The sequence below is a fragment of the Perognathus longimembris genome, chromosome 5, assembly GCF_023159225.1.
Source record: "Perognathus longimembris pacificus isolate PPM17 chromosome 5, ASM2315922v1, whole genome shotgun sequence".
Taxonomy (NCBI): Eukaryota; Metazoa; Chordata; class Mammalia; order Rodentia; family Heteromyidae; genus Perognathus; species Perognathus longimembris.
Window position 1 is genome coordinate 39432692 of NC_063165.1, and position 22842 is coordinate 39455533.

Here is a 22842-nt window from a genome sequence, read left to right on the forward strand (position 1 = left end):
TGATTTAAACGGGCCTATGTCCTGGCTGTTGTAATCAAAATAGCCACGGGCTGCTTTCCCCCAAGTCTTTCTGTCCCCTCTCCCCCTCCTCCCCCCTTTTTTAAAAAAAATTAATGGGTGGGAGGGGGAAATAGTTTCTGGTCTTGTCTGGGAGCTAATCTCTTGTTAAGTTCTGTTCCATGGTAGCTGAGATTTGAGGCCTACTTTTTAATAAAAGATCGTGTAAAAGAAAAAAAATCTCCTTTTCATGAGAGAGAGAAAATAGGTGATAATCAGTGGACAGAGGTGATTTGGGAAAGTCTTTGGAGATTAAATGTCTGGGTAATAGCAGAATGCTGCAGTACATTATTCATTCACGAGATCTTACTTGGTGAGAAACGTGGACTTCCTCAAAGGCTGTTTTTCAGTATATCATGAAATCCTACACTAAAAGGAGAGACTTGCAAATTTATTAGGTAGAGAGATTCAGAGGACAGGCTCCTGCTATTGGTAAGTGAGTTGGGGTAGTTGGTTATGAAGGAGGCAGAAGTTAAAACATTCAGTGTGTGAGTGCCTCTAATGGGCTGATTTCCTTTACCAATTCACCACCACATTTTCTGAACTATAGTGAAAGTTTCTGATTTACATGGAGTGTGGTATTATAAAGGGTGTGCTATTTAATGTACACTGTGTAGCACCACTTCCCAGATGTTTGGTTCTTAATCTGTTACCCCTTGGATAAAAGATTCTAGATTGAATTTGCATGCTGTTCTTATGTTCCATTAAGATTGTATATCTGCTTACAGTTGAATTGGGGGGTAGCTGGAGGAAGTGTTAACACTTTACTATCCTGACAGTTTCTGTAAAGAAACTCCACAGAGTTGCACTTGTCTAGTTAGACAAAATCCATGGGAGACTGGAGGTAGGTGACAACTGTTGTGGAAGATAGAATTTACAATTGATTTCATAGTGGTTGTGTAAATGAGCATTGGTTCCTATTAGAAGAAATACATAGGTTTTCACATGGGAGAAAGATGTTTGGAACTCTAATAATGTGATATTAGAGGAGGTGGATATATTCTTTTACAGCCTAACCTCTTAATCAGTTGTAGGTAGGTGGACTTTGACTTAGAGAGAAGGTGTTAAGTTAGAGTTGAGTGTCAGTTCTGGGGTAGTTGTAGACATAGACACTCACTTGTGGTATTGTGCACTGCTCATTTAAAGAGCTTCTTTATTTGGCTCATAGTGTTATAACACCCTAATTTGTGAACTCTTTTGACAGTTTTTTTTCTTTTCCCATCAACTTCTATTTTAGAATTCAGGCTTTGAGTAGGACACAGTTGTGATTTAGGGATGCTTAGTGAAAATGGAAACAGAATTTGCTTCATCTAAGTTGTTGTCCTAACAACTTGTTGAGCTAACCTTTAATGTTAGTAACATTAACATGCATAGTACTATTTACTGCATGTGGTATGTGCTTATGTTTGTCTAGGCACAATTTTAGAGTTGGAAACATTTTTAGGCAGCTCTGGTGGCTTATTAGTCAGAATATTTGTTTTTTATACATGATTTTCTTTTTGCTACTATTTTTGATTAAGTGGCTTAACACCTAGTATCTCTAACTGGTTTATTTTTATCATGTTATTTTGTTGTATTATACTAGAGGCCTCATATTGTGAAATCTATGTACAATTCATGTCAGATTTGGTGTTGAGCATATGAATATACACTGTCTTATTTGAGGAACTTGTCCTTTTTGGTAATAAGGGTTCGGACTCAAGGTGTTGCACTTGCCAAGCATGTATGCAAATGCTTTACAAGTGAAGCCCCACACCCTTGAGTCTTTTTTTTTTTGCTGGTTATTTTTTGAGCCCAGCTTGGTCTGAACCACAATCTTTCCTCTTTACCTATTTACACTTCCCAACATAGCTGTGAGGACACCCCTTCTCCAGGTTTTTGGGGGGAACTTTTTTTTTTTGCCAGGATTGGCTTAGAACCTTGTTCTGGATCTTACTCTTGTGCGTATCTGGGATGATAGACACATCTGCCATTGGCTGAGCCGCAGTCTCCTAAAGTTTTGCCCCATCTAGTTTAGAAAATAGATCATTCTGATCTTTGCTTTCCAAGCAGCTGGGGTTATAGGTGTTAGCTACAGCACCTACATGAAAAACTAAACTTTTCAGAGACAGGGTCTTGCTACATAGCCCAGGCTGGCCTTGGTCTTTCTACATCAGCATCCTTAGTATTAGTAGTATAGCCAAGTATCATCATGTCTAGCTTAATTTTGAACTGTTGCTTGTTTGATTATTTATTCTTTTGTGTCTGTACTGGGCTTGAAACTCAGGACCTGGACCTTGGCCCTGAGTAGTTGTTGTTAATGTTTTTGCTCAAGTCTCTACCACTTAGGCCACAATTCTGTTTTGGCCTTTTTGATGGTTAATTTGAGGTAAGAGTCTCATGGACTTTCCTGCTTAGACTAGCTTCAAACCATGATCCTCAGATCCCACCCTCTTGAGTAGCTAGAATTACAGGTGAGAATCACCAGCGCCTCGTAAACTGAACTTTTAAAATGAGAATTTTACAGATCAACAAACTGCCAGTCTTTTTAAGTCTTAGAAATTTGGCTAAAGAAGCTAGGTAATTTCATACAGTCATTAATAATGTTTCCATGAAGTAATTCATGTAGTTTTTTATTTTCTACTTGTGGTATTGCTACAAAGCTTTTTGATTTTTGGAGCATTTAGTATTTAGAGTTTTGAATTAGACTCTTAACCTATTTTTATATGTATTTATATATTTGTAATTTTAGTGACTCAACAACTGACATGCATCTTGCTTCTGAATAGTTAAAAAAATAGAATTTGTCAGCTGTTGCCAATTATTTGAAAGTCATTGAAAAGGAGACAGTGATGTCCTTGCTAAAAAGACTAATTTTGATATTCCTTAATTTTTCTGTTAGTAAATATATTTCTGTAGTATATTTTTTAATCTGTTAAGCCTTCTTAAAAGTTAACATTAAGTATTATATGACTTGGGAAAGATGAGCATTTAAGTATAAATTACTATTAATGTATAAATGTAGGCACAAATCAAATAACTTATGTCAGATGGAATTGTAAAGATAATGTTGTGTGTTAATCATTCAGATCCAAAAATTGAGCATTGTTGTGCTTTCAATGATTTAATATATTTTAGTTTAAACTTTCCTTTGAAATTTTGAAGATATAGTCTTTCCTGAAATTCATTAAACTTACACTTTTTATGGTTGTAATAAGCTTTGACATAGTTTAATCCATATTGTGTTTTCCATTGTTTTTATTTATTTTTGGTGGTACTTCCAACTTGCTAGGTAAGTGCTCTGTAAGTTGAGCTATACTTGTAGTCCTTCCACTTTTAAGACTTGGTTCTTATTCAGGTGCTATGTAGGTCTTTTGCCTGGGACTTTAATCCTTCTACCTCTACTTTGTAGGGTAGCAGGCATATCCTGCCCTACATGGCTCATTTTTTAATAGAGTCTCACTTTTTGCCTGGACTAACTTCGAACTGAAATCCTATCAACCCAGCTTTCCAAGTACCTGGAATTGCAGGGGTTTACAATAAAGTTTGTATCAAGTTTCTACCCTTTTTCAAGGGTAGAATTTGAATTTTTTCCCCAAGTGGCTCACTTATAATGTAAGTCTTCAGTTTAAAATTTTAGTGAGTCTGTATATTATCCATATTGTAGTTACTATGGTTATTTTAGTAACATAAGTCAATTTATACTTAGATTTTAATTTTTACCTGTTTAATATAGGGTGTATTTTGTGCAAACCTGATAATTGATAACTATTCATTATCCTAAGTAAAACAGGTAAGAGAGAACTCTTGCATTAAGCATAGATGTTCATAAACTAGAATTTGATCCATGTACAAAAGCATACAAACTCATAATTGGATTTAATAGCTAAGAAATGACAGCATGCTTTTCAGCATTTCATATTATTTTGTAGGCTTATACATCCTATGTATGCATGCAACTGTAGATATGAGAGGTTATAATAATTGTGTTTTTTGCTTAGTTTGTTCTTAGTAATTGAAAACGAATCTTACTTTAAATAGGCTGTTACACTCAGTAGATATTTTATCAGATACACAGCCTAGGTGTCCTCAGAAGAAGTAAAACAACAAAGGGTGGGCAATCACTATTCGCTAGGCCTGTGGTAATGGTAAACTTGCTTGCTGGATAGGTGCTATACTAGTTGATCCACTCCTCCAGTTCTGTGTTTTGCAAGTTATATTGCAAATAGAGTTTCATGGATTTGTTGTTGTTGTTTTTGTTTGGGCTGGCTTGGAGCTGCCATTCTCCTGTCTCAGCTTTCAGGATAGTAAGGATTATAGGTATGAGCCATTGGTTCCTGGTTCAGATGTTTTGTGTGTGTGTGTGTGTGTGTGTGTGTGTGTTGTTGTTGTTGTTGTTGTTTTTGCCAGTCCGGAGGCTTGGACTCAGGGCTTGAGCACTGTCCCTGGCTTGTTTTTGCTCAAGACTAGCACTCTGCCACTTGAGCCACAGTGCCACTTCTGGCCATTTTCTATATATGTGGTGCTGTGGAATCGAACCCAGGGCTTCATGTATATGAGGCAAGCACTCTTGCCACTAGGCCATATTCCCAGCCCCTGAGATTTTTTTATTTCAAGAGTTTACTAGCAAAATCAGGTTTAGATTAGCCCAACATTGTATGGTAGAAACATGGATTTGTTTTTCAAATGTTACATTAAAATGCAAGAGTGAAATTAATCTTAATATGTGGATAACAACTTTTTTGAGTTATTCAATTAAATTACAAATTTATATATTTTACATTTTATTTTATACTATGCTTAAAAATATTTTTTCATATCTTACACTTGTTCAGATCATGTACTTGATAGTCAAGTTCATGGTGGCTGGTGGCTAACATTTTGGACAGTGCAAGTCTGTTCACTATTTCTGAAAGTAGGTTACATTGCTCTTCTTACCTAGTAAGTGCTTGAAGAATTACTTTATCCTTGAAGTTTTATCTTACTACTTGTAAAAAGTAAACACATTTTTTAGTTTTAGAACAGTGTTTTTCAAAGTGTTTCTGTAGCATACTAAGAAGGTATATTGTTGGAAGTACCATGATTAAATGCATTTGGGGATGGGAGAAATAATACTCCTAATGAAAAGTCACAGTGTGCCTATTTTACTAGTGGTCTAAGAAATTCTTCAGCAAATTGTTTCACTGATTATGTTGCAGAAACTATGTTGTGCAGAACATATTATGGTAAATACAACCCACTATAGAGAGGTATGCTCTGATGTTGCTATGTTGAAAGACATATATATTTCAAAGTTGAGGTAGAAGCTCAAAAAGGTTAATAGACCTAAAGGTGTTACCTGAGCTATTTCTTAACCTGGTTTTGATTCTTTACAGAAATATGTTAGTCTTCTCTTTATTTTCTGTTTTCATACCCAATGTTAATCTGAAGATTTTATCAATAGACCTTCCAGGAAGAATGCAAGTCTTTTTTGTCATTGCAAAATTGTCTGTGTCAAAAAAAAAATTTGCCTATGTCTAAACCACCATATATGGAGCATGTATGTGTTTTTTGTTTTTGTTGGTCATGGGGCTTGAACTCTGGGTCTGGGTTCTGTCCCTGAACTCTTCAGCTCTTCAGTTCAAGGCTAGCACTCTACCACTTGGAGCCACAGTGCCACTTCTGGTTTTCTGTTGGTTAATTGGAGATAAGAGTCTCACAGAATACTTTTTATTTTTTTATTTTTATTTTTTGGCCAGTCCTGGGGCTTGGACTCAGGGCCTGAGCATTGTTCCTGGCTTCTTTTTGCTCAAGGCTAGCACTCTGCCACTTGAGCCACAGGGCCACTTCTGGCCATTTTCTGTATATGTGATGCTGGGGAATTGAACCCAGGGCCTCATGTATACGAGGCAAGCACTCTTGCCACTAGGCCATATCCCCAGCCCTCACAGAATACTTTTAAATCACAATAAAACATTATGACTGGAATTAGTAATACTAATAAAAACATCTATTTTTTCTCAGCAGGACATTTAACCATCTAGTTAGGCTATTGACATTCTTTTCTGTATTTAAGAAAATAAAGTTAAAAAAAGGATTTTTTTCTATGAGAAAACATCTTCAACTTTAATATTATACAAGAGTGAACAATTATGATGGCTATTTTGAAACCATTCATCACTTATCCAACTTAGCTTTTACCTAATTTGTCTGTCTGTCTGTCTGTATCTATATGGATTTAGGTGTTGATGTATTTTTGTTAAATTTACAGTTGAGAGTGAAAAATGTATATCTATGGTGTGAAGTTTGCTTGTTACATTCCAAGAAAAAAAAATCTCTTGTCCTTGAAAAGCTTTAAATCCTGAGTTAAAATTCAAAAATAAATCTGAAGTGAACTAAGAAAAATACTTGTTTTTTTTTTTAAGATACTACTGTTGCTTTGCTGCCCTCTACAGTCATCTTACATAGTCATTGTGTATGTAGATTTTTCTCCCATGAAAAGTAAGAATAGTTCCTTGACCTGTGAACTTTAAATTTTAAGAATGGGCCTACTAATGTTTATTATTAAAATATGGTAAAGTTTATCTAATCACAACAATTGACCTCTCATCCAAAAATAAAATACTTAGAACCGGAACTGAGAATTGGAGATAACTGAACATTGATCAAAACATAGATGATAGAGTACTAACCATACATGTGCTTGGTAAAATAGCAGATACCATGGTAAATTAAGGCCTATGGGCTACATTGAAGCTCATAAATAGCATAGACTACTAGCATATAAAGAAAAAATACATGTGCAAATTCATATATAAGCATACATGGTATATATGTGTGTACACACACGTGTGTGTGTGACATTTGTAACATATTGTTATGACATAGCTTTAAAAAAAGTTCACTAAGTTCTGGAAGAGTCAGGGAAAGCTAATGAAAAGAGAAGAGTCTATTTGGTATACTTGGTTATTTCAAATAGGGAAGATTTTTTTCTTTTTTAAAATACAGAGTGTCTCTTCTTACACACAAATGTCTGTGATAGGTTTCTTGGAAATTTTTTGCCCTTAAGAAATTCAAACTTTTAATTTTATACCCTCAGCCCAAGAAATGTGAAATTTAACTGTCAGGAGATCTGAATTAGCATGTATTTTCCTTCCTCCCTTTCTGTATGGTAGATCCATTTTCTTCTGTTTCATCTTATGTACCATTGGCTAAACAATATTTCTGTTACAGAATTGCTGTGAAAGTTAAATCACAGTATAGGGGTCTTTATAAAAATCCTATTAAAAAGTCCCATGATCCCTAGGGATAGAGGCTGACTTAAAGAGGAGAAAATTTTCTATCTTAATCGTGAAGGAAAATTTAGGTTTCCATTTGTGAGAGAAATTTAATGCAAGAAGGATAATTATAAGTTTAATGACTACTGAGATGACTCTAGGAAGAATTAGTGTTCAAGCATGAGTTTTATACAGGGAAGTTTTGATTTGGTTTTATTGGTTTACACTATTTTCTTTTTTATTTATTTTTCAAACATGTCGTATCCCCAGGCTTGATGTGACTGGGGATCCTTTATCATAGGCCTCTTGGATTATAGGTGTGTACTACCACATACCAACTCTTCAGTGAGAAGCTTTGAAGCTTTTGAAGAAAGTTTTTTGTTTGTGCTGGTACTAGAGCTTGAACGCAGGGCTTTACACTTACACTTTTTTTTGCTCATGGCTGGTGCTCTACAACATTTCTAGTCTGGCATTTTGCTATTTGATTGGAGATGGAATCTCAGACTTTTCTGCCTGAGTTAACTTGAAACTTTGATCCTTTAGAGTCTCATCCTCCTGAGTAGTTAAACGTATAGATGTAAGCCAGTGAACCCCAGCTTGAAGAAAGCTTTTGAGTTAACTTTGTAATCTGAAAATATTGTATCACTCTGTAGTTAAGTGTGTACGTGAGTACTATGCCAGAGGCAAAACTGGGTCTATAAGAAGAGAGGATTCAAGGGCAAATGACAGCTTGGTTGAGAGATTGGAAGGGAGGAATAGATCGGAGAAGTAGATCACATGTTTAGATACTGTGAATGAGTAAGAATAAGTTACATGTGAACTAATTCAAATTTCTTTTTTGAATGACTAGGAAAGGATAGTGAAGTGATTGACTAATAAACTAAATTATTTTTGGAGGCATTTTAATTGTGATGCCTCTGGGGCATTTTGATGGATAGTTGGAAATGAGAGGTAGTAGGTGCCATGTGGAATTGGTAATTATCAAGACTGAGGTATTTAGATTGGATGAGATGAATTGTTTGAGAGGGAAAAGAGAACACAATGGGAGGAGATACATCAGGAGAAAGTATGTCTGGGAAGGGAAAGAAATTTCATAAAATTGGGGTATTTTGAATAAACTATTAGAAGAAGAGAGACAAATAATCTGCCAAATAGTTGAAAAAGTGGACAAATGCAACTGTTGGAAGAAAAGTCAAACCCCAAGGAATTAACAATTGAGGAAATAGTGAAGAATTTAATTGAAGAATTTTTATGATGTGAGACTGTTATATCTTTGTGAAAGAAACACATTAACATGAAAAAGTCCAGGAACAGAAAGCAAATAGAAACAGTCAGAATACAGGGTGGCTAGTCTTAGTAGACATTTACTAAGAAAACTAAAAAGATAGGTGTAAGAAAGAGGAGTTACAGAGAGGCCTTGGTCTTTTTTTTAATGACTTAAGTGTTATATTTTGAGAATAAGTGAATGTGGATGTTGTTGGGGCTTAGGCTAGAACTTGGAGGGAAAAGTAAATATAACATCAACTAATAGTGAATGAAATGGTGGCCTCACATCCAGTATGGCATTTTGCTGGGTATGGAAATGGATTCTTTCAGACTTTTCTGCCTAAGGCTAGCTTTGAACCGTGGTCCTCTGCATCCCAGTTTCGTATGTAACAGTAGATTACCCTATTGACATATAAGGCGTTGGAATTGGGAAGTATTAGTTTGTTGATCTTGTTTTTCAAAGTTGGCTGCTTTGATCCCTTTCCATATACTTTTAAGGTTCATTGAATTTTTTTAGCTTAATAGAAAACTCAGTCATATATAGCTTTTAGCTGGAACAGAGCTTTCTAAGAAATGCTAAACTTTGTGTATACTAATTAGAAGACTTCATTTCTAGTTTAGTGTGTCAGTTCTGATTGCTATCCTTTCCTTATTTTTCATTCAATTTTCTTTCCCAGTTTTATTTATATTTTTATATTCTCATACAAGATCTTTGGTTAGCTTGGAGTAGTTGTAGCCTTGTGAAAATCTTAGCTTTCAAGGCATACCTAAAATGCTATCAATTGCAAAGCTTTTCTTTATTCTGTGGATTATTATGTCTGTTGTTATTTACATGACCTAGGATAAATCTTGATTCTTAACCTCACATGGAAAAAAATTAACCCATGTACCACACAGGGTGATGACCACACAGGGTGGGGGGGTGAGATAAGATGTGTGAAGATCAAATGGAATAATGTGTGTAAATGCCTTTTGACATGTATACTTTTAAAATAAGACATTTTATACATGTGAAGATTGAGTTCCAGAGAAATAGACTCTCTTGTCACCCAGCCACCATCTCTCATTATATATCTGCTTAACCTAGAACCTCAGCTCCAATAATTATTTTAAAATACTAATTTCTGTAATCTTTATATTCTACTTCCTTTTCTTTTCTTCTTTACCAATTTACATGCTGTAGTCTTATCATTAAAACTACTACTGTGCCTACACCAATTCCCTTGTCTTATCTCTTTTGTAATTGTGTTTGCCTTATGAAACTCACAACACAGCTTACACCTTGTTCTTTGTCGCCTTCATGCCTACACTCAGGCAGCTGATTGGATTGATATTGCTGTAAATCAAAATTAGTAAGTGCAGTGAGCCAGACCCAAAGAAACATGGACTCTATGGTCTCCCTTATTGGGAATAATTAGCACAGGTTTGGGCTAGTCACAGCAGAGGATCACAAGAGCCTAATAGCTATGCCCCTATGAATGTATAAGATGATGCTAAGTGAAATGAATTCCATGTTATGGAAACGATTGTTATATACTGTTGTAATTACTTTCAACATGCAATGTGAAACCGTAGCTTCTATTGTTGATGATCCTCTTGTATCCCCTTCCTGTGATTGTACCCGCACTATTACTGTATCTCATCTGAGTACACTGGATACTGTATATACTGGTATTAGAACTAGGGAAGTGAAAGAGAGCATCAAAATCGAGAGACAAAGGTAAAAAGACCAACAACTCCAAAAGCAATACTTGGAAAACCATTTGGTATAAACCAACTGAACAACTCATAGGGGGAGGGAGGAGGGGGGAATGAGGGGAGGAGGTAACAAACAGTACAAGAAATGAACCCAAGGCCTAACATATGAAACTGTAACCTCTCTGTACATCACCTTGACAATAAATAAGAAAAAAAATGCTTACTTACCCTGAAAGTACATATAAAATGAAGTATATTAAGTTATCAAATAAGAACTCTCCAAATATACCTTCTTATGTATTTTTAACTTGGAAATGTCTGTCATTTTTCATATTCAAAGAAGTAACACTAAAAGAAAAATTACAGGTATTTCTAAAAGAAATCCTTACTGAATGTAAATAAAGTAATTGTAAAGATGGGGACATCGACACACAGCCAATACTTTCTTTAGTTGTCTTTTGTACCTAGTATTTTGTATTCTTGCCTGGATAGATTCTTAACAAAACAGATCTGTGAAACACCTTAATTTTATTAATGAAATTATCTGAAATATTACGGATACTGCTGTTTATATGTGTTAGAACACTACAAATAAAAAATTAGAAAGGAAAAAAATTAGTAACTTCATATGGTTCTAAATACTATCTTGAAATCCTACATTTTCATAGCTAGCAAGACTCAAACTCTGGTCCCAGGATCTTTTTTACACTGAAAGATCATTGAAGACTGCACTGAGTGAGCTTTCATTAAAGTAGATCTTATCTCTCAGTATTTACTTGGTTAAAAATTAAAGCTAAGAAATCAAAGGATGTCACACTTCTAATCCTAGCTACTTAGGAGGCTAAGATTTAAGGATTGAAGTTCAAAACAGCCTGGACAGGAAAGTACCTAAGACTTTCATAATCAGATAACCACAAAAAAGCCAAAAATGCAGCTATGGCTCAAGTGATTGAACACTGTCCTTGAGCAGAAAAGCTCAGGGACAGAACCTAGGCCCCGAGTTCAAGCCTCAGTCCCAGCATACTCACACCACACACACAAGTTGCCATCATTATCGAAAAACAAAAGAGGTTTACCTAATTAATTTAGGAGCACTAATAAATACATGACATGCTAACAGATCTTTCTATAGGAAGCAATATTTCCTAGAAAAATAGCATTGTTTTATATCTTGCAAATCTCTATATTGTCTGTTTTACTAGAAAACAGCTGGCTTTTCATGCTCTTCTATATTCAAGTCTATTGCATTATTATGTCCCTTCTAGAAAATTCACTATATATTGAATATAATATTATGTTGAGTATAATATATTGAATATAATATATAGAATGAAATCTAACAGAGTAACAACTAAATATGACTGTGAATATGTAGTCTAGTTTATTGCATACTGATTTTAGAGATCCTCAGGCGATCCACACATACTTTGATTACTATAGGTTGTTCATCTCTAATGTGAAACTGTAAATCTGAACTCTTAAACATGTAATTAAATTTTGTCAGATTAGCAGTCCTCAAATGACAAGTTTCTTAGAAATACTCCAAATTCTGGAGACTCTGAATTGTGATATATTATTGGTCCTATGCATTTTGAATCATGAATATTCAACCTGCATGATGTCATAAGTCCATTTATTCTTCCCGACAACTACTGCTCACTTTTTAAGACTCTAGAACCTTCTCATTTTCAGATGATATTTTTGTGTATTGTTTCTGAGAGCAGATAGTAATATGAACATTTACTGCCATTTGTGTGCCTGTCTGTCCTACTTCAGTTGTCCTTCTGTAACAAATACACAGCCAGTGACTAAACCATCCTCTCTAATTCTGTATGGTATTGCATACTGTTGCCAAGGACATTATTTCAGTATTTAGCCTATCCATCTATTGTAGTATAAGGTTTCCATTTCAGTCATCTGGGTCAGCATACAAATGTAGTATGTAGCTTCCATTAAAAAGAAAAAAAGCTCCTTTTCTGCCCTAGTTGTCTTTGACCTCTGTTCAGTCTTTTTGCCTTCTTTCATAGTAAAAGTCTTCACAACTTATTATTATGTATGAAATGATCTTTAGTTTATTATCCTTAAAAAGGAAAAAAAATCTCTCAGCCTTATTAAGGTGGAAGATGGCCTATTTCTAAGTTTTGATACAAGTATGTACCTGTAAATCTTTCAGCACAGTCACCATGGTGAATGTTATCTGTCATCCCAGAAGTTTTCTTATGCCTTCTGAATCATTTCATACCCCTCTTCAAGCAAGCACTGATGTTTTGTGTCACTGTAGTTTTCATTTCCTAGAGATTGATGTAAATGAAATTACACCATAGGTTTTTTTTGTCTGCTTTCAACATATTTTTGAAATTAATATTCATTATGTCATTTTATCAATTTATTTTATTTTATTATGTGGTATAGATATTTTATTCCGGGTTTTTTTTTTTGCCAGTGTTAGGGCTTGAACTCAGGACCTGAGCACTGGCTTCTTTTTGCTCAAGGGTAGCACTCTACCTCTTGAGCCACAGCGCCACTTCCGGCTTTTACTGTTTATGTGGTGCTGAGGAATTGAACCCAGGGCTTCATTCATGCTAGGCAAACACTCTACTGCTAAGCCACATTCCCAGCCCCATGTTGTTTTTATTAACAACAGTTTTACTTTGTATGGAAAATGCAGTATTCTCATGTTGCCTTCCCTCCCCCAGCACGACAACATTCCTTACGATCAGTAGCATATTTCGGAGTGGTACATTTATTACAATTGAGTGCTACTTCATTATTGCCATGCATAGTTTAGTTAACTTCCAGTGACGTACACTGGTGAGTTTTGGCAAATGTATGACATGTACTCACCATTAGAATATCATAATTTCTAAAATGTTTTAGTAAGTCCTAAAATGTTTTAGTGTTGTACCCATTCATCCTTACTGCCTAACCACTGGCAACCATTGATCTTTTAGTTCTTTAAAAAGTTTTGCTTTTTTCCCCCCCAAATGTCATAGAATATATAACATGTATTCAGATCGGCATAATGATGGTCTTATGTATGTAAATTTTCTCCATGTTTTCTTGTCCTTTGATAGCCATATAATTTTAATTCTGAATAATATCTATTGTCTGGCCTTACCACATCTTATGCATTCATCTACTGAAAGATGTTATTGATCAACTGGTTTGAATTCAGGGCTTGCACTTGTTAGTCAAGTACCTACCCACTACTCGTATATTGGAAAATAAACAAGTTTATTGAGTTACAAGAGGTCGTTCTGTGTGTTAACAGTTATCAGATATATTTTTGTAAACTTTTTTCCCTCAGTTTTTGAATGATCTCACTTGTTTTTAGTGCATTTTATGAAGCAGAAATTTTTAGTTTCCATGCTGTTTAATTTAGTGACATTTGATTTTAACATCAGTTGTGGCTTTTATATATTTTGCCATTGTCATACCATCACATTTTGTTTCAGCCGAATTTTTAGTGTTAACTGTTATATTTAGGCTTAATGATCTATTTTAAGTTAATGTTGGTGAAGAGTTATATCTAACTTTATATCTTTGCATGCATTCCAGCACCATTTGTGAATATTTTTCTTTGTTGTGTTATTACCATTGCTCCTCTTGAAAAGATTGATTGTGTGTATCTATTTTTAGTTTCTCTACTAATCTGTCCATTGTTATGCCAATGCCACAATGTCATGATTATGGTGCTTTCATAGTGCAGCTTAAGGTTAGATAGTGCCAGTCTTTGGCCCTGCCCCTTTCCTTCAATATTGTATTGAATGTTCTGGGTCTTTTGCCCTCCTCCTCCATATAAACTTTAAAATCAGTTTGTTAATATCTGTAAGAAAACTTGCAGAGGTCTTGATTTGGTCTATATACTAATTTAAGAAGGACTGACATCTTGACAATATTATGTAGGACTGACATCTTGACAATATTATGTCTTCCTATCTGTGAACATGAGTTATTTATCTTTTCATTGGTTTAGTTCTTTGATTCTCATCAGGGTTTTACAGTTTTCTGTACACAGATCTTGTATGTATGTATTTTACTAGCTTTTAGGGTGTCAGTGTTAATGATACTATATTTTCAGTTCCAAATTCTATATATTTGTCAATAGTATTTTGAGAAGTGATGAAGGTACTATTAAGTATGTATCCTGCAACATTGGTATAAATGGATATTAGCTCAGTTGTTCTTAATTGTTCCCTCCTATTCAATATACACCAAATGGTGATTTTCTTCTTATATTGTCAAGGACTTTGAGTAAGATATTGAAAAGGGAAGATGAGAACAAACCTCTTTGCCTCTGATTGATCTTAGGGATAGCACTTCTTATTAGTAAATATAACCTGAACTGTTAAGTTTTTGAACGTGTTTTAAGCTGTTGACAGATATTTTCCTATTTGAGTGTATTACTTTTTATTTCCAGTTTGGGGTTATTAGGAAAAAAGCTACTGTGAACATTTGTGTTAGTGTTGGTAGAAGGACCCATTGCTTTTCTTTCAAATGGGTTAAAGACACAGGGGCATTATGGCAAATCATACTACTTACTTATTTAGCTTTAAGAAACTACCTAGTGACTTTTAATGCTGTTACATATTCCAGCCAGTATTTCAGAAAGGATCAGACTAACCTATGATTTTTTTTAACTTGAGTATGTTGAGCCTATTTTTATGTCCTTATTTTCTTTGTGTTCAACTTTTGCTTTTTCAAAATGATTCCTTTGTTTTTTTTTTAATAATTAAGTTTTTATGGTCCTTTATACATTTTGGCTCTTATCAGATATCCTTTTTAGATATATGTTTTGCAACATACTCTCTTAGTAGTTTATCTTTAATGGCGGATTTAAAAAAAATTATAAAGTCTACTATGTCTTTAGTAACATAGCTTTAAAAAAGTAATTACATGACCAGTATCATACAGTTTGGTGTTTCTATATATGTTTTAGTAACATGCTGTCTATAATTTCTATTAAAAGTCAGGAATTTCTATGCATTGCACTTATGAGGTACACTTTAGATAGTATATAGGATATCTTCATGGTTCTTTTCCTTCTCCCCTTATCACTTTTTTCTATCATTTTGGTTGAATTTTACTTCCAACCCTTAAGTTTTAATGCACCACAGATGCTTGGTCTTCTATATATCTTGGCTATCAATACTCTTGATTTCATCTAGTCTCATGACTTTGGGTGTTGGTTACTCTAAATTTATATCACAAGCCCATCACTTTCTCCAGAACCAGCATGCATTTATATAGTCCAACTGCTTATTCAGCACATATCCATTTGGCTGTGAAGTAGGCATGTCAAACATAAGATTTGAAATCTTCTACCACTAACTCTTAAAGGTCCTACACATATTAGTTCTCACTTTGGTAAATGGAACTCCATTCTACATTTTCAGACCAAAATCCATGGCTGCTCTATTTATTACATTCCATCAGCAAATCTTATTTTCTGTACCCTCAAACTATATAGCTTAACATATTCATAATTAATTTCTGGTTTAAGATTTTTATTGTGATAAATCTGGTTCAAACTTCCCCTTCTTCCACATTAGCAATATAAATCCTAGCTGATATTGGTAGTTTAGTCTTTACTTTCTTGTTGTTGTTTCCCAACATGAGGATGATCATTTTTTATTGTTGCTAAAATTTTTTAAAGTTTTTTTTATTATCTTATGTGGTTGTACAAAAGTGTTTCAATTCAACATATCAATTTGTGAGTATAATACATCTTGTTCAATGTCACCTCTTTCAGCATTCTCCCTCATCTCTTTCAAAGTGATCATTTAGAATAAGTCATGTTCTTGCTAAAAATTCTCCTGTGGTTTTCTACCTTCTTCAGAATTAAAGCCAGTTTTTAAAATGTTCTCAGTTTCTGGTGCCTGCTGCCCTTGTAGCATCATCTCCTGTAGTTCCTTCTTTCTTCTCACTCCAGGGACACTCAAAAGTCCTTTATTCTCCCTTACTTTTGTAGTTTTCTAGTGTCATCTTAAAAAGACCTTTTGGAAATCATCCTTATTTCAAAACACATGCTGCATCTACCCTAAAGCAATCCCTTTTAACCTTGTTTTATTTTCCTCCAGAATTCTTACTATTTGATAAATAATCTGCTTTCTTTGTTAAAACCATATTTCAAAATTAGAATGCAGACTCAATAAGGACAGAGACATTTGTTTAATACTCTTCCTGGCACCTACAAGTGTCTCGTATGAAGTATGCACTTCATAGATACTGGTGAATGAGTGAAGGAAGGACTGCTTCTTTCAACTGATTTTTGGCATTAGGCTGATTTGGTTAGAATATAGAACAGGACCTTTTGTAATCCAAGAGTTATTTACATTTTCTAACAACATGATAGAAAGTTAAGATTCTTCAATACGCTAATACTACTTGAGTTTTCAGTTTATAAATAATTTCACTTGTTATTTAACTTACTTGATTGTTCTTTATGCTTATTTCTGTTTGAAGATTTTGTTGAAAAGCACTTTTAAATTTTGAACTTAACATGATAAATACTTATCAATTTATAACATGGATAATGAATAATGAATTTGACTTACCCAAAATGTGTATGTTAATATATGCAAAAGTAATTTGAGAATCGCTGGATGCTGTTATTTTATTGGTTTTTAAAACAAATGTTTAATAAATTGTCTCAAAAAACTATCCAAAATTCTGAGGATCCATGCCATTAAATATCTTTGGGTCTTTTTCAGAAAAATCCATAGTAGCTGAGTGCTTGTGACTCATGCCTATAATCTACTAATAGCTACTCAGTAGGCTGAGATATTAGGTGAGGATCAAGGTTTGATGCCAGCCTGGGCAGGAGGAAAGTCCATGAGCCTTTTATTTCCCGTTAACTACCAAAAAGCCAGGTAGACTGCTAGCCTTGAGCACAAAAGCTCAGGGACAGCATCCAGGTCTTGAGGACAACCCCCACTCCCCCCAAAAATCCATAGTAGTTTATCACAATATATTAGATATTGTATTTTCTTTTCTGTCACAAGTATTTTCTTAAAACATTTTGAAATGCTTTGTGTCACATGGACTTCTTGTAATATTTACTGACTATTCAAATACAGTTGAAGACTCCAAAAAGTTGTGTTTTTGTGGTTATAGTGTTTTCATGGAATGATAGTATTTCTATGTCTATCTCAAAGAAATAGGTTCAGCTCAACTGATTAGCTAAAGTGATACAAAATGTAATTGTAATTTAGGTAGAATCAGAAAAGAAACAATAGTATGGTTTTCCTTGACCCCTAGAGTGAGCAGGAATGTCTCATGACAAGGTTAGAGTTATCAGTGGGGATATGGAAGATCCAGATCTTTTTTTTGCCAGTCCTGGGCCTTGGACTCAGAGCCTGAGCACTGTCCCTGGCTTCTTGGATTTTTTTTTTTTTGCTCAAGGCTAGCACTCTGCCACTTAAGCAACAGCGCCACTTCTGGCCATTTTTCTGTATACGTGGTGCTGAGGAATTGAACCTAGGGCTTCATGTATGGGAGGCAAGCTCTCTTGCCACTAGGCCATATCCCCAGCCCCGGAAGATCCAATTCTTTACTGTTCGTTAGCCTCTTTATATTGCAGACTTACAAATGATAAGTTAACTTTAAATAATTTAGTTATTTTGCAATAAACATGTGTCAGGGACCCTTAGGCTCTGCAATTAAGCAGTTTGCTTGTGTGTTCATTTGTGTACGTGTGTGTTTCTGTCCACCAGTCCATGCCTGTTTGTGCCTGTCTTTGCCTGTCCTGGGCCTTGAATACAGGGCTTGAGTGCTGTTCCTGAGTTGTTTTGTTTAAGGATAGTGCTCTACTACTTGTGCCAAAACTCCACTTTGTCTTTTTTGTTAGTTAATTGGAGATCAGAATCTCCAGGACCTTCATGCCCTGGCTGGCTTCAAACTGTGGTCCTCAGATCTCAGCCACCTGAGTAGCTAAGGATTACAGGCATGAGTTAACAGAGCCTGCCAGGAAATTTGGTATGGCAGTCCTGTTTCTCCACAGAAAAGGTCTACAAGGAAAAAAATCTTAATCACAAATCATTTTAAACTTTTGGGTTTAGGTCAACAAGAGTTTAAGATTTTATTTTCAAGCACGTGTACCCTGTTTAACTAAAAAACAAAAGTAATAAAACTAGAAACCCAAAGAATGTAAAGGTTAATAACCAAATTATCAGTACATATAGGGTAATATCGGCTTGCCCAAAGTTTTAAGTGTTGAAAAAAGGAAACACGCACGCAAATTAAGGCTTCAACCCAAGAATTGGAAAGTGTAAATATGTATCCTATCTCCTCCTACTCTGTGACAAATCATTTTGTTAATTTTTGTCCTTCATTTGTTTTTAAATCCTTTTTTATAGAGATTTAATACAGGGATAGTCCAAAAGAAAATTCTAAAGCATTAGATTTTGTTTGAGGGATATTATATGAATAAGTTATTTTTTACTGTTTAAAATTTAGCCTAAAACTTGGTAACTTTTAACATCTACTTACTGTTACAATTTCTGTGGATTAAGTATCTAGGCATGGCTTACATGGATCTGCTTTTGTTGGTCCTCACTAAAGGGCTTTTCAGGAAGGATCTGGTCCCAATCTAGTGTTTTTTCATTGCAATATCAATTGGCATAAACATTTTGTATCTCACATCCAACCTAGATAACATTTATCTTGTTCTTTTTGTTGTTCCATTAGGAAAAAGGAGGGAAGAAGTGTGTGTGTGTGTGTGTGTGTGTGTGTGTGTGTGTGTATACACACACCTGTGGGAAGGAAAGGAAGGACCATATGTAAGCATAATGTTTCCGTTTTAACAATTATACTCTGCATTTTCCCTATAGGTGCCTTAGCTGGACCAATTATTGTGGAGCCACATGTCACCGCAGTATGGGGAAAGAATGTTTCATTGAAGTGTTTAATTGAAGTAAATGAAACCATAACACAAATTTCATGGGAGAAGATACGTGGCAAAAATACACAAACTGTTGCAGTCCATCATCCTCAATATGGATTCTCTGTTCAAGGAGAGTATCAGGGAAGAGTCTTGTTTAAAAATTATTCACTAAATGATGCAACAATTACTCTACATAACATAGGATTCTCTGATTCTGGAAAATATATATGTAAAGCTGTTACATTCCCACTTGGAAATGCCCAGTCTTCTACAACTGTGACTGTGTTAGGTAGGTGTTGCTTGAATTGTGTATTTTGGTGATAGTAATGAGGATCATAAGAAAAGTATTTTCAAGCACTTAAAATGTTTGACAGTCTTTTAGGTTTAAATTAAAAATAATTTAAACATGATTTCTCAAATTCTAACTTGAAGTTTTATGAGTCCAATCTTAATCATGTCTGCCTGTTTATGTTACATAATTTTGCTCTTAATTTTTTTCACAAAACGAAGTGTTTTAATTACAATAGTAAATGCTGTGACTCTGCAAGATAGTTTTGCTACTTTCAAATTTTTACCCTTAAATTATTCATCTTAGACTTAAGTTTTTTCTTTTCATTTCTGTATTTGTTTTTTTTTTGTAACTAAATTTTACTTAAGCCTTTGGCAACTCATGTTTGGATTTTGCACATCAAATTTATAATTGCTATGTGGATTTAGGTAAACATTTGAATCTTACACTGTTATTCATATTTATTTTCTGCTTTTTCGTAAGTGCTGTATTTTAAGGTGAAACATTGAGTAAGCTTATTAATTTTAAGATAACTATTTAGAATAGAAATCAATTTGAAAATGCTGATGAATGCTTTCCAGAATGATAGATAGCTGTGGCTAACTTGGGCATACACTGCCTAGATGCTCCTTCCAAAAGACCACTGCTCAGCTACTGGGAATTTTAGTTAGCTAATAGCTTTCCAGAAAGACTGTGAGAGTTCTGAGTAGAATATAGGAATAAACTCTAGTAAACATGGTAGGAATCCTTCTGTTCATGAATTATTTTTTGGTTTGGAGTAGGCACAGATGGAACATGATTTCAGGAAACATTCTAGAATTAAGGATTAGAGAATCCATATCAGAAGGCAGAATGAAATATACATTAAAGCAATCCTCACTTGTTGAATTCGTAGGTCCAAAATTATGTGTCGTGACAAGCTATCTTTTCCATTTTAGACTTTGGCAACATCCATGGCTTTTAACCCATCATCAGTAATTGCCAGGTGTTCTTTTGAAAGGGTTTTAGGATGATGGGAATCATCTGATCAGAACTTTGCACAGTGGGACATTGTTGATTGTTCAAAGAATTTATATAAAGTATGAGAATTTTTAAGTTTAGTAAATGGAATGTTAGAATAGGAAATTTGAGATTTACATTACTAGCTAATGATTGTGCTATTTCTTCCTTCCCTGTTTTGCTCTCAGACCCTCAGTGTTTAAAATGGTCCAGAAGAATTAGTATCATTCTGAGATTTTATTAGAAATTCAGAATTTCCCAAACTATTTGAACAGCAATCTAAATTTAATAAGCAAGATGATCTGTTGATTTGCTTCCACGGTATAGTTTGGGAAATACTGCTGTGATAGCTTTTAAATCACTTAGATGTATGCCTTACATTTGGCTGTCTTGGCATAGAGTAGGTGTAGTGAGTTACGATTTAAGAAGATCAGCTGGGTGTTTTTGATAGATTGCTTATTATAGGGTATTTAGTTACTCCTATATTCACTCTGGGCCCAAAGATTTCTATTTTCAGAATAGTAATAATAGTAGTCAATAGCAGTAAACTAGAAGTAAGAAAGTAAACTGGGAGTGAGAAAGCAGTATAGACTTCTAGACATGGTTTATATGGCTCATATAGTCTGAGTGAAAAATCTTGGCCTATTTTGTAATCTCAAGAGCGTAGTACAAGAAAACAGAGACTCAAATATAGTATGTAGTTTGCGTGAATAGCCAGTTATACAAGTAAGAAAGTCTTACAAGCAGGAACCTGTATGAATAAGATAACACAGATAGGCCTGAAACACAAGTGGTTGGAATTACCAGACAAAAAATTTAAAATTTGCTTATACCATTCAGAATAATCTACAAATTTTCTGTGGAAAATGACAGACAAATCACAGAGTGGTTGGCCTCAAAGAGAGAAGTATAGAATTGTTTTAGGACGTAAAGAAACTACAAAAAAATAAAAACTGATAACTTAATACATTTGAATTAACTTGTTTATCAAAACATACCAGAGACTGGGTATATAGCTTAGTGGTAGAGCACTTGCCTAGCATACATGAGGCTCTGGGTTTGATCTCTAATCATCCCAACTCCCTACTCCACTTGTATCAGAAAACTAAAAATGTAAGACCTAAACTTATACTACATATACTAAATCAAATAGAACTTCTACATATCAATAAGAAAAAAAAAACAGGCACCTCATTTTAATTTGTATTTCCCAACTAATAAAATTCCAAATGACCCTAAGACATACAGATTCTCACTCTCCTTCACAACCTGAGATTTTAGCAATAAAATGTTAATTATGTGTTCTTATATTACCTATGGGACTGACATACTAAGAAGTTTCACAATATTGACTTTAGGGAGTATATGATCCAACAAATGTTTTAATGATTGTGAGGTAATTGGTACTTTAGAAAAGGTTTTAGTATTGTTTGAAAAAATTGAAAGTAAATGTGATGGTTACAATTCTTTTTTGTTTTTTGTTTTGTGGGTTCTGGGGCTTGAACTGAGGAGCTGGGTGCTGTCCTTAAGCTTCTTTTGCTCAAAGCTAGTGCTCTACCACTTTGAGCCACAGCACCACTTCTGGTTCTCTAGTGATTATTTGGAGATAAGAATTTCATGGACTTTCTTGCCTGGGCTGACTTTGAACTGGGATTCTCAGATCTCAACCTGAGTAGGATTATAGATGTGAGCCACTGGTGCTTCTCAGTGGTAACAGTTGTAATACCAAGGACAAACTTGAGAATACACTTGTACAAAAAAGCAAAACAACTTGACATACATGAGTGAAAATGTGTCTTATAAAATATATTAAATTGTAGAAGAAACAATCCTGATAGTCTTTGCAATTCCATGTTCACTTCAAAATTTAAAAACATGAAGTTAAAATGAATTCCCAAGAAGATAATTGCTCCAGAATATATAATAAATGCCCAGAACAGAAAGTTGAATCAGAGAAAAACTTTACAAAAAGGTATCTAGTTCTAAAGTTCAGGAATAGATGCAATGAGAAAATTTTGTTTAGATCCATACTTACTGTCTGTAAAACTGTAACTAGTAACAGATTTTTTTTTTTTTTTTGGCCAGTCCTGGGCCTTGGACTCAGGGCCTGAACACTGTCCCTGGCTTCTTCCCGCTCAAGGCTAGCACTCTGCCACTTGAGCCACAGCGCCACTTCTGGCCGTTTTCTGTATATGTGGTGCTGGGGAATCGAACCTAGGGCCTCTTGTATCCGAGGCAGGCACTCTTGCCACTAGGCTATATCCCCAGCCCCACTAATAACAGTTTTTAATCAATAGGATGTTTAGCCTGGTGCTGAAGGATCACACCTTTAATCTTAGCTACTCAGTAGACTGAGCTCTGAGGATCATGGTTCAAAGCCAGATTCTTATCTCTAAGTAACCACAAAAAGCTGG

At 34.7% G+C, this 22842-nt stretch overlaps 1 protein-coding gene across 1 annotated transcript in view; it reads left to right on the forward strand.

Moving 5' to 3' along the window:
- Positions 1-22842, forward strand: part of Nectin3 (nectin cell adhesion molecule 3) — a 39748-nt gene that overhangs the window by 1268 nt on the left and 15638 nt on the right. The window contains exon 2 of the mRNA XM_048346575.1: positions 19088-19429. Coding sequence (XP_048202532.1) covers positions 19088-19429 — 342 coding nt within the window. The remainder of the gene's footprint in view (positions 1-19087; positions 19430-22842) is intronic.